At 36.2% G+C, this 13,354-nt stretch overlaps 1 protein-coding gene across 1 annotated transcript in view; it reads left to right on the forward strand.

Moving 5' to 3' along the window:
• Window positions 1-900: 900 nt before the first annotated feature.
• GRK7 (G protein-coupled receptor kinase 7) overlaps window positions 901-13,354 on the forward strand; it is a 37,310-nt gene continuing 24,856 nt past the window's right edge. The window contains 12 exon segments of the mRNA XM_032225413.1: window positions 901-6,181; window positions 6,184-6,205; window positions 6,208-6,319; window positions 6,321-6,424; window positions 6,427-6,453; window positions 6,456-6,506; window positions 6,509-6,666; window positions 7,220-7,226; window positions 7,229-7,273; window positions 7,276-7,386; window positions 7,389-7,559; window positions 7,562-7,656. Of these exon segments, the coding sequence (XP_032081304.1) occupies window positions 6,068-6,181; window positions 6,184-6,205; window positions 6,208-6,319; window positions 6,321-6,424; window positions 6,427-6,453; window positions 6,456-6,506; window positions 6,509-6,666; window positions 7,220-7,226; window positions 7,229-7,273; window positions 7,276-7,386; window positions 7,389-7,559; window positions 7,562-7,656 (1,017 nt within the window). The 5' untranslated portion in view covers window positions 901-6,067.

Here is a 13,354-nt window from a genome sequence, read left to right on the forward strand (position 1 = left end):
TCAGGAAACAATATGAATATAAATCGTAAGGATACAAGCAACAAAGTTACAGTCCTGCCTATACAATGTTTGTAATGATTCCTCTTATCAATTTAATATTGCAGCAAATGGCAAATGCTGAGTTGTTATTAAATTATTTTAAAGTGTCTGAAAACAATAAACACTTTTAAAGACTAAATTAAGCTCATATTAAGCTCATAAAATACATTTAATATTTAAAGACTATTGTCAGTTTGTCATGGGAGATTTCAAATCTTTGTTCCAAGTTTTTGTAAATAATTGAGATCCTTCTTTGAGTGGTCTTTAATAGAGTGAGTTTTTTGTTCTTAAACCAAGATTTTTGCACTGTTATTTTCAGCTAATTAACCTGATAAGATAGAATTTATTTATATTAATAGATATTCCACTCATTTTTTTTTACTATCTGTAAATTATATGTATTTTTATTTCCATATTATAATGGTCTTAAGACCAGACTACACACATTCAATCCTTATGTAAAAGAAAAAAAAACCTAGAAATTAAATTTCTATTAAAATAAAGTTATGGAGTGAAGTACATTGTAGTGACTTTCAACACTTAATTAGTCATTAATATACAGATAGTCCTCACTTATGACCGCATTTAACATCGGAATTTCCATAGTAAAGCAAGGCAGTTGTAATGTGAGTCACACTCAATTTATGATCCTTTTTGCCACGTTAAACAAATCACTGCAGTGTGGTTTTTAAAGTGTATCCAGTTTTTGCCCCATTGACTTTCCTTGTTACATCAGCTGTAAAGGGTGATAACATGAACCTGGGATACTGCAACCATCATAAATGCATGCCCAGTGTATGAATTTTAATCATGTGACTTATCAGAATGCTATGACAATTGTAAGTGTGAGGACTGGTTGTGAGTCACTTTTTTCAGTACCATTGTAACTCTGAATGGTCTCTAAAAGAATGTAAGTAAAGGACTACCTGTATGGAGATGGCAAATTATAGCAGACTATTTAGCAATATTATGTGTAAGACATGTTTCTATGACTTAATAGACAACATATTTAAATGATGTTTTTGCCCCTTTTGTAAACCGGAGCTGCTGGGTAAGCAAATAGTCTTAGAAATTGAGTAAGTAATCATTTAAAGAAAGAAGTCATTTATGCATCCTTAGAATTCAACTGTTATTGGAATGATATTGTAATAAGAGTAGTATAAAAGATGAATAGCATTTATGTTTGAAAAGACCCACATCAGTAGATGTGGATGAAAGATTTTTTTTTTTGAAAATACATCTCTGCTGTTGTCAGAATTTCACAATATGGCAAAGAAAATGTTCAGATTATTTTCCAAGTCTCCAAAAATTAGAGATGAGACTAGAGCCCAAATCCAATAACTGATTAGTTTCATATCAGCTTGTCCTTCCAGATTCGATCCATGTTTGTCTCTTTAGTTTTAGTAACTTTGGTGGCTCTAAATAAACTATGAGAGAGTCCTCTCTCACCATAGTAAGACACTATGATTTGGAAGTTTGGGAAGAGTTGAGCAAAGAAAGCGCAGTTGGGCTTCCTTAAATATTGAACAGAGGGAGATACAACTGATCTGGTTCTTGTAACATCCCACAGTGCAGGTAAGTCCTAACTTACAACCATTTGTTTGGTGACAAGTTACAACAGCACTGAAAAAACTAACTGATTTTTCACACTTGCAAGCATTACAGCATCCCCATGGTAACATGATCAAAATTCAGATGCTTGGCAAACTAGCTCATGACAATTTCAGTGTGTCATGTGATACTTTTTGCAACCTTCTCACAAGCAAAGCCAATGGGAAGCCAGATTCACTTAACCATATTCTAACAACAATTGCAGTCACACACTTAACACTTGTGGCAAGAAATGTAATAAATGGGACAAAAATTAACTATCTTAGCAATGGAAATTTTGAACTTAGTTGTGATCAAAAGTCCACTCGCTGTATGCCTCTCTATAGGAGCCACTGATAGTACTGAATAATTTTGGGGCCAACCATGTACCTAATTGTCATGCCATCCAGCCCATACTTAATTAGCCTGCTAGTTAATGTGATATGGAGCACTTTATTAAACATTTTGTTTCACTCAAAGTATATTTTTAAGATTATCACAACCTAGCAAGGAATCTACCAATCAAAAAAATGAACTTGGGTTATGCTGGCAAGATTTGATCTGATTAATTCCCATTGACGTCGTAATTGTTGCATTGTTTTAAAAGAGCCTAGGATGGATCTCTTTATCCCCTCTGAGATCTTCCCAAATATCAATGTCAGGTTGACAATTGCATAGTTTGCTTTTCCTCTTTGAAGATAGGAGCCATTATGTTCTCATAAAGGTAAGATAGCCCTAAATTTAACATGCCTGCCAAAGGAAATACAGGGGGGAGGGTCAGATTTTTGTCAATCTAGGGATGCTAGTTGTAGCTGAAATTACTCTTGGAAATTTACCGTTACCCAACAAAGTGTGTGACTACCTTTTATGTATGTATGTATAGCTAGTTTTTGAGTAATGAAACATACACATTATGATTGAAAATGGTGACAGCTATTAAACGAGATAGCCTCACATAACACCCCCACATCCTTGCTCTTCCTGCTACGGCCATTAAATGAACATGTAGTCTGTTAAGCAGTGCATGGGGTGCCTTGGGTGGGGAATAGCCCCTGAAGACTTAGTGCAAACGTGGGCCTCCAAGACCCCCTCCAGATCCCAAGACATCTGTGCTACACTTCTTGAATCATTGCAGCCTTTTCCTCCCCCAACGTTCCCCATAGGCTTTTTCACCTTCCACCAGGTCCCATGTACCTTAGAACCTAATCACACCAAGACTCCACACCTTTCTCCTCACTTTTTTGAAGATCTCCAGTGTTCATGTTGGGGAATGAGGGCAACCAACCTGTACCTGGGCCACGTGATTGCTTCCTGGAAGTAGCCATCATTTTCAAGCAGCTCGCAATTCCTAACACAGCAAATGGAATGGTTCATCTATGAGCTGTGTAGCAGCCTACTGGCACCAGACACCATTTTGAGTCCCCCGCTTTTGGGTCACTGCCCGTGGGCAAGGAAAATTGTGTTTTGCTGTCTTAAGAAAGCTGCTGCAGCACTGTGCAGACCACATAAGACAGCAAACTGGAATGGTTTGTTCTGGCTGGCTGGCTGGCTAACCCAAGATCCCCCAGCTGGCTTCATGTCTTAAGAGGAGGACTAGCACTCCTGTTCTTACATGCTAGAAGAGAGTGGGATTTACTCTCATTTTAAATACTAGTGGCATGCCCTATCATTGTTGAAGCGAGTAGTCTTGGTGATTCCCTTTACAGACTAACAGAATTGAAAGGGTCTTGAAGGTCTTCTAGTCCAAGATACCCAACTCCTTGCCACAGCCCACTACGGGCCATTCCTATTTGGAACTGGGCTATGGTGAGTGGCTAGGCAGCGCATGTGTGCACACAGCTCAAATTGTACAAGTGGTGGGCGGATCGACATTCCATATGTGTGTGGCCTGCCACTGCACAAGTTGGGCTGTGTATGCACATGCGCACTGGCCTGCCACTCGGCCCCAGTCCCACCACACCACCACCAGCCAGGCCACCAAGCCACAAAGGTTGGGGACTGCTCTTCTAGTCCAATTCATGTAGTACAAGTCTCTCCCATCAGCTGGCAACTAATTGGGAGAAAGATAAATTTGTTTTTGCTAATATCTTTAATAAATCTTTGCCTACTTTCTTTAGAGGAGTGACACCAATCTAAAATTATTTAGGAGTTAATATGGAAAACAAGTTGGATTTGGATTTGGATTTTACTTTATTTATATGCCGCCCTTTTCCCTGAGGGGACTCAGGGCGGCTCACAATCCAGGGGGAGGGAAGTACAAGACAAGTACACACAGTTGTTGGACACAGTACATCCAGTTGTTAAATTGATTATATATGGATTATTTTTTTGGCTCAAATGCCAGCTTTTCACAATTGTTACACAGTCTTAATATAAAGGCTTGATGCTAATTTTTTTAATAAGGCAAAACTAAACTGGTATTAAAATAACATTTCTAATTAACAATCTTAGAAACTGAAAAGGTTTGTCAATCACTGCTTGTTCTTAATTATAATGTAAGCAACTTTTAATTTTACTGTGGAAAGTCATTAAACAATTTCTAGATTGAACTATATCTTTAAAATGGTATATTAATGGTGCGGTTTTTTTTTAGGTTTTGTAGGAGGATGTTAATTTAATCTGATAGATTTGATCTCTGTGGCCAATGCTACATTTAATTACTTATTTTTGGTTACATGTTTTAGAGAAAGTTGGAAAACCAACACAATATTGAGACATTATTTCTAAAGTTATTGTCCTTTTTTCTCTATAAATGGTTTGTGACATAAATAATCAATTTTATATGTAATTAGCTGACAAATTTATTGTATCAAAATACTGGAAAGTTAAAATAAGTTTTTTTGAATCAATATTTAAAAGTGTCAGAATAAGAGAAGTTAACAAAGAAGATAATACTACAAATATAAAAAATCATTTAAGGACCAGGTTACTCACATTTAATGACCATTTTTTATCTATTCACAAACAATTCTTACTAGATTATCTCATCTATACAAAAATATTAACTATATGAAAAAATCATATTTTCAAAGATGATACATGTTACTCTGCCTTTTCCTATTTAAAATATTTATTAACATATCTAGAAGATTAAGCAATTTTACATAGTGCTTTGCAAAAGCATGCTTTGGCATTGTATCTGAACTGAACTAGCTTTGAAGTGATATTAAATATTTTTTAATTAATGATTGCTTTTCTAAATTGCAGTTAGTATTTATTATTTCCAAATGAATATATATTACATGAATGATCTGTCCACTGGCAACTGTTGTGAATATTTTGTATTCTTGTATAATTAAAGTACAATATTGTGTATTCTGAAATTGGAATTTTTTACTAGCATAACCTCAGAATGATTAGTAAATCCAAATGAGAACAAGAACATTTGTTTTGTATGGTGTTAATATGTACACTAAGCTCATTGGAAAACATTATGAGAACCCCTAAATCAAACAGTTTGCTTATAATGAAGTGTGAGACATTTCTAAATATAGAGATTGCTACCAGCTTCCTTGTAATCCCATTAGTTCAAGTGCTAAATTTAAAAAAACGCTGCCAAGAATTGTTTTTAATGTCAGCTACCAGATTTGTTCTAAACCAATGTGAGACATTTTTTCCCTGCCAGGTGTGAGAAATTGAGATTGTCTGGTTTGAACCATATGGACCTATGATTTATAGTTTCTATAAAAATTTATTTACATATACTTTTCCTAAATGGATTTGAATTCCTGTAAAGGAATTGTAGATGACAGGAGCAAACTTTTAGTGGACTATAAAGATGCAGCTTATAATATTAGCAATTTATTTGGATAAGTTCTTCATAAAATAGGTTAATTTAAACTGAATTGGTGGTCACTAAAAATAGTTATTCTTTGTTACCAAAATTGCTGTTTGAAAACTCTGAAGACAGACTTTTGTGAAATCCTGAAAATCCTATGTGACTTAAAGACATTTTTGCAGTTATAGGGGGGCCTACTTTGCATAACTGTTTTTAGAGAGTGCTATGATGCCATGTGTTTTGCCTGGTTTAATGAAGATACTGATATCAGAACTGATTTTTTTTTAAAGGAGAATATAGAATGATCTAGCATTTCTAGACATAAACTGAGAATAGAGAAATGAACACTAGATAGTGGTAGAAGTAGTGAGGAGATTTTCCTGGGATGGCATCCCTTTAGCTATAGATAGCAAACCTAAAGCTCCTTACAGAGAAACCTCTTACTAGCCATTTTCCACAAATGGTACATACACCTCAAAGGTACTTAGTGAAAATCCTTCAGAGGTATTTAATAGTGGAGTCAGCAGTCTCCCTCCTATTCTTTGAAGCTTGTACATATAACCAGGTGGTGGCACAAAAAAGCAAAACGCAGAGAAATACTGGAAGATTTCCCCAGTGTTTTTACCTCAGCAAGCTCTGCTACTCCAATTGATTGCCAAGATGTGTGATATGGGGGGACTTGATAATCTGATCGCCAACCCAGCATATCTGCAGGCCAGGAAGTCTGGAGATGTGGATGCCAAGGATATGCAAAAGCGGCGCAAGAGCATTAACCACTACCTAAGGTTGAGGAATGTGTTGAATTAAGAGTTCAATTTCTCCAGAATATGAGAACATTTGTGAGCAGCAGCCCATTGGCAAGAAATTTTTCAAAGAATACCTGATGACTGAGCCTGAATACCAGTTGGCCAAGAATTCTTGGATGAATTTTGGCTTGGGAGTTATCAGAAGATAGCATCAAGAATAGTCTCCTCGAGGGCACATTCAACATCTATCTGAAGAATGTTAGCAACACTTACTGAAATTTCTTAGTACGGACCTATCCAACAGTGCCAGTCAGCCTCCGCAAATGATTTTGAGAACCTCCTGCAGTTGGCCAGGGAGAGACAAAAGGCTTTCTTAAGGGAAACCCCTTTGAGGGCTTCCAGGCCAGTCCATTCTATGAGAAATTCTTGCAGTGGAAAAGCTATGAGCGACAAACTATAAATGATAAATTCTTTGAAGAGTTCCGAACATTAGGCAAGGGAGGCTTTGGCGAGGTAAGGAGCAATTATCTAGTCTACATGCTGTGTATATAGATGAGCTTTTGTACTTAAATAAATTCATTAGACCATGGGTCACTAGATATGTTTTTGCATAAACAAGGTTCCTTGTTATATATCCATGTTTAAGTCCTTTTCACTGGTATTTTCTTTGCACTAATATGTATTCAGGGACAATATGTAGCTTTCCCTTTAATGGCTCAGAGTTGCTTACATGAAATCATGTTTTTATTTTTCATGAGATACTAAACAATTCTATAATTTGTTTATGAATTTTATTTACCACCTTTGTGCTATATAAGCACTTATGACAACTTGTAACAGGCAAGACAAATGCAAAATTTAATTTGTTATTTTTGATTAGTTTAAAATGTATGTAGTGTTATTACTTATGCTTTAAGTAAGTGGAAAGGCTAGGACACATTCCAGCCAAGGGACTTTATTTTCAAGTTATCACTAAAGCAGTTGAGGAATTGTCACTGCTATCTCTCTGCTTCCCAATATAAATGACTCACTTGGACTTTTTCCTTTTGCATGGAACATGCTGTAGGTTTGTGCTGTCAGGTGAAATGTACCGGGAAGATGTATGCCTGCAAGAAGCTGGACAAAAAAGATTGAAGAAAAAAAAGGGTGAAAGCATGGCTCTTCTTGAAAAGGAGATACTTGAAAAAGTCAACAGTCGTTTCATTGTCACGCTGGCCTATGCTTTTCAAAGTAAACTGCTTTATGTCTCGTCATGAGCCTCATGAATGGTGGGGACCTTAGATATCACATTTACAATGTGGGAGAAAGAGGCTTGGAAAAGGATAGAGTCATGTTCTACTCAGCTCAGATTATCTGTGGGATACTGCACCTCCACTCCATCAAAATTCTCTACAGGGACATGAAGCCAGAAATGTCCTTCTGGATGATAATGGTCATTGCCGATTGTCTGATCTTGGTTTGGCAGTAGAAGTCAAGGAAGGCAAAAAATCACCAACAAGGTAAGTGAGTATTTATTGTGCAGGGTTGCAGATACAGTAGAGCCATTCTCTCTCTTCTTATGCGTTAGATCCAGTATTAATTCTTTCAGATTTGCTCCTGATTAAATCTTATTTGCTAACTTTATCTATGTGACAGACTGGTAAGAAGATTTGCCTAATTCAATATTTACATTGTATAGTGCAGTAATTCAGGTACCATAATTTCTTATAAGAAATCTATACCTTGCCAAAGTTTCCATTTTCTTTCAAGCAATTACATGTTTTCTGATTGCTGATCGAGAAAATAAAGAAAGTGGTATATTATGCAATGAATTGTGGGGAAATGAATTATGAATGTAAAGTGTTACCTTATTATCCAAATATAAAACATAATCTATAGAAAGTTCTGTACAAGCCCATTGCAAGTAATAAGAATTACATAAGAATATTAAAGTTTGTTTCAGTAAATGAAAAAAAAATAAACATTTTATTAAAATTGGGAAAGACAGACTACACTAGGCCAGATTGGTTTGCACAATATATACATATAGGAGCAAGGGGGTGAGGAATAGGACACTTGGAAACATAAATTAATTGTCTTCTTAGTTGTGAACTTTTTATTTTAAAAAGCTTTAGAAAAATTAAACTACATTTTTCTTTCAATTATGTTTAAAGTGCAGAAGATAGCATTGATTTAGACATTAATACACAAGCAAAGAATTTTGAAAAATGATTATATTACTTTATTCACATTAGGCTCCATTTTTAGTTTTATAATTTTTAAAATCCTTGGTTTATTTGTGTATTTATCTTTGCTTTTATATGGCCAGTATCACACAAAGTGATTTTGGATGATGTACAACAATTGAATACAACAACAAATAGATTAAAATATCAAAAAGGATTAAAAATTAAGAATATTATCAATATATTTAAAAGGCATTAAAATCCCATGGAAACAGCAAGAATGTCATGACAATAGTAGGGCCATCTAGTAATCTCTTCAGTTCCCAAAGATCTTTAGCCTGATGACATAACCAAGTCTTGAGGACTATTTAAACCTATAGCACAAAGAGGTACCACAGCACCTCCTGGACAAACCAGATGCAATTCCCTGGCTGATAGAACCCATAATATCCCTTTCCCTCCCAGATCTAATGGGACAAATGATTGTCTAAGCAATCAGGAAGATGCAGTCCTTCAGATAAGTGGTGCTATGCCCTGAAGGAGTTTAACAGTCAAAACCAGTATCTTGAATGGACCTGGAAGCTTACTGACAATCAATGCAGCTTGTGAAGCAGAGGTATAATATGTGCTCTCTAGTAGTATACATAACTGCCTGCCCCACCACAGCGGATGGGGGATGGGAACTTTTGATTTAATGGAAGTCCCATGTAGAATGCATCTACCACTGTAACCCAGTACTCCCAATTTTGAGGTGACTAGGGCATAAGTAACCATGAAACAGTCTCTCAATCCAGGAAGAGATGCATTTGGCACATAGCACAAAGTTGTGCAAAAACCCTCCTAGCCATGACCATCACCTTCTCTTTGAGCAGGAGTCATGAACCTAGGTGGACTCCCAGGTTGCCCCTCCTCCCAGCACCAAAGATGGCAAAGTCCTAGAAAGTCACATACAGCAACGATGGATGCACAACCTCCATCCTTCCATGCCTGAGATCAATACAATATGTCCAATGCCATTTTCCCCCCACTACCCAGGTCTGAATATTAACTGTAAAGGATCCAGGTAATCTGCTTTATCCAGTGCCCTCTGAAGCTGTTTGAACAACCACCTTCTCATTCACCTTGTCCCAAAGAGGAAATTAGATTACTGAGCAAAAGGTGTCCAGTATATTAAAATCCAGCAATGGCTTTGAAGGAGGGGGCAAACCAAAACCTCTTTAAGAGGTAAAGGAACAACCTCCTCACTCAAAGAAAATTAACCACTGCTAGAACCCACTCTTACACTCTGGACCACTTTCCACAGCCAGGAGGATATTAATCTAAAAAGCTGGTGGTTAAGTTCACAATTTAAAGCACTCAGTCCATTTCCTCAGGTCCAAGAGGTTCAAACTATTCTCAATAACCAGGCAAGACTCCACCACAGACATTTCCTCTGGATATGCAGCAAGGCCAGCATCCAACTGCAAGCAAATTGGAGCAATTTTATCCAAATTGCTCCCCATGCACAAGAGGGCTGTCTCACCCAAAACAGGTGTGTGGGGCAACCAATCTCTGAATGCAATGTGGGTGGAGAAGTCCTAGCCTTACTGCCACAAGGTAAGTTCTAATAGTGACTCTAACCCAAGTTGTTGTTGACTTATTCTTGGTTGAGTGCCAGTGCTGTTTTAATATCCAATCTTTGGTTTGCCTGGGCTACATTGAGTGAATAGTAATTGTCTTGGGCTGTTTCTAAAATATATAATATGGTCAATGTATATAAACAACAAATGTTTTCATTTTTTATTACATCTTGTGGCACCGCATTACTAGCTAACCAGGGCCACATGTGGCTCATGGACTGTGGGTTGAACACATCTGTTCTAGATGTCTCTTTTCTCATTTCATCTCCCTGAGCTCCTCCATAAACCACAGGGGAGTGACAAGATCCCTGACAGAGAAGTAGTTGTATGAGTGCAATCCAATCCAACTCCTTAGCCATCCTCTGCTGCAAGCAGCAACCAAAGCTTTGGATGGAACTTGCAGCAGACTTAACAGGAATAGCTGCTTGTTTTCCCCGAAACCCATCTGAGTCCATCAATTGTCAGTAGCAGACCAATCTAATGAGCCCAGTCTTTCACAGTGGATAACAACTCTAGAAAATCCCATGGAAATCAGGGTGTGATGTCACCATGACAAAGAGAGACACCAAAAACTCCCTCCATTGCTCTGATAGGAACATCAGATGCAGACTATGACCATGTTCTATGTTGAGTTCTGGGTAACCTGGGATTGGTCCATGGGCCGTCATGGTAGCTATGAATTCTAGAGCCACTTTTAAGAAGATGCTTCAATTTTTTTTATTTACATAGAAATATATGGAATGAATAGGTATGTGTTTATATATGGAATGTAGGATATTTATATGGCATGAATGTGTAAATTGTGTATATCTCCTAATTTTACAAATCTAGTTAATATGTAATAATTATATTAATAAATATTTATATTTATTTTAAATTAATGTGGATTCTTTTGTGTGTGTTTGTATATAATTTTTTATTTTTACTTAGAACTATTTTTTATGGTTTTGTGATTTTACTGTTGTGAGTCGCCTAGAGTTGTGTCTTAAATGGATAGGTCTGTAAATCCTTTAATTATACAATAATATAATAGCAGAGTTGGAAGGAACCTTGGAGGTCTTCTAGTCCAACCGCCTGCCTAGGCAGGAAACCCTATACACTTTCAGACAGATGGCTATCCAAACTCTTATTAAAGACTTCCAGTGTTGGGGCAGTCACAACTTCTGGAGGCAAGCTGTTTCCACTGATTAATTGTTCTAAGTGTCAGGAAATTTCTCCTTAGTTCTAAGTTTCTTCTCTCCTGATTAGTTTCCACCCATTGATTCTTGTTCTACCCTCAGGTGCCTGGAGAATAGTTTGACTCCCTCTTCTTTGTGACAACCCCTGAGATATTGGAGCACTGCTATCATGTCTCCCCCTAGTCCTTCTTTTCATTAAACTAGACATAGCCAGTTCCTGCAACCCTTCTTCATATGTTTTAGTCTCCAGTCCCCTAATCATCTTTATTGCTCTTCTCTGCACTTTTTCTAGAGTCTCCACATCTTTTCTATATCATATTAAATAAATAAATGCATTAGTTCTATCAGATGACCTTCCCCAGCAAAATACATTAAATAACATGGGATGAATGCAGCAGCCTGCATATCCTGAATCATGACTATGATCTCCAATACTCCTTCATTTATGTTTGACCCATGAAGGAAGTAGAGCTCCCAACTCTCCCCAATAGTCCAGAAAGTGCTATGAAGTGCCTATTATTAAAATGTCTAAATAATGTACCTTTCTGTGTAATAATTGTTTTAACAATTATTTAATTATATAATATATAATAAAATAAATTATTGTTCGCTACATAGTCAGCCAGATGTTTAGACTGCATTTGACATTTTTGTCTGCCTATGGAATCCTATGAAGGATCCTTATGAATCCTTAAGCAGATGCAGATGTTTGATGGTGAAAAAGGTATCATTGTTCCAAGTAAATCTGCTTTATTAATATTTTATTATTATTAACCATTATTAAATTATACAATTAGAATATGTGATTATCACTGGTAATATTGTAACAGTTATCAGTTAGTAATTACTGCACAAAGTCCTAATAGTATTACCAGTTTCAAACAGCAGCAGCAACAGACAATATCCCGGAATTCTGTCCCTGAATTACATACAATATGTACACTCCAACAGTGGGGAAAAATCTAGATAAATGCTGTTCGTACCCAAAAGTCAACCAGAATTTAAGGCAGTTCCATGTCTACAAAAGAAATAGTAGACAAGAAAAAAAGTTATCTGTTCCATTCTTTGTGAATTCATGTTAGACCTTCTCATATTAAATTACTTGGGGAAAGCCATAGGCTTCTTTCAAATAAATATTATGTACCATATTTCCAGGATCCAATACAACTTACTGACCTTTTTATAGTCAACTGAAGTCATGATGAAATCAGGATTAATTAACAACTATTAATTTCAATGAAAATGCTACATAAATGAAATAAACATTTTAGTCTGTGATATTGGAAATTGTAACTTTTTTTACTATGTTCATTTTGTTATTTATTTTGAAATAAACAATATAGTTATTGCAAAGCATTTTGCTGTTCAAATTTCTCCATCCATCCACATGCTTATAACGGCTGTTTTAACTGTGGATTTGGTCATCACAGATATCAGCTTATATAATAAAAATATCTTGTTACTAAGTAGGTCTTTTCTCCATTGACATAAAATGTAAGTATAGATGCTATAACATTGTAATGTGTCTGTATTTTTCTGTTACATATCTGCTTAATTGTGCTTACAATATAAAATATAATAGACTATGTGCAGTTCAGCAGTAATGTTTTAGATTGTGAGTAGAGAAATTGCAGTTCTATTTCATTCTTGAGCACATAAGCTCACTGAGTGATTTTGCCCCCATCATTTTCTCCCACCTCAGTCCATCTCACAAGACTGTTATTGTGGAGTAAAGGAGTACTATGTGTATCCTGAAGGAGAGCAAGAGATAAAACTACAGATAAAATAAATGTTCCTTTGGAATTTAAGAATATGAGATAGTATTATAATACAGGAGTTGGTTCCTATGCGAACCAGTACTGGTTCGCTTTTCACGTGCTTTGCCAGATTACCATTACCGGTTTGGCCGAACCTGGTTGAACCAGGAGCAACCTAATGCCCTGAAAATAAGGTGATATTTTGAATCAGGAAGCCTACAACTTATAGTATATAAAGTAAAAAAAATCCTTTTTTGAAAAGTGACTTCTTTTTTCAGTGATAAACAATTATTATAAGCATATATGTCACTTGTCTAATTAAATTTTGTCTTTTCTGAATAACGCCTGGCACAAGAGAAAGTAGATGGTTGACAAATATGATGCTGTTCTCAAACCAATTAGCTTATGATGTAACAGATGATGTAACATCAGTCCTTCAGTCCCTTGTCAGTTCATTATTTAGTCCCACTTGGAACACGTGG

Source organism: Thamnophis elegans, chromosome 10 (genome assembly GCF_009769535.1).
Source record: "Thamnophis elegans isolate rThaEle1 chromosome 10, rThaEle1.pri, whole genome shotgun sequence".
NCBI classification, from domain to species: domain Eukaryota; kingdom Metazoa; phylum Chordata; class Lepidosauria; order Squamata; family Colubridae; genus Thamnophis; species Thamnophis elegans.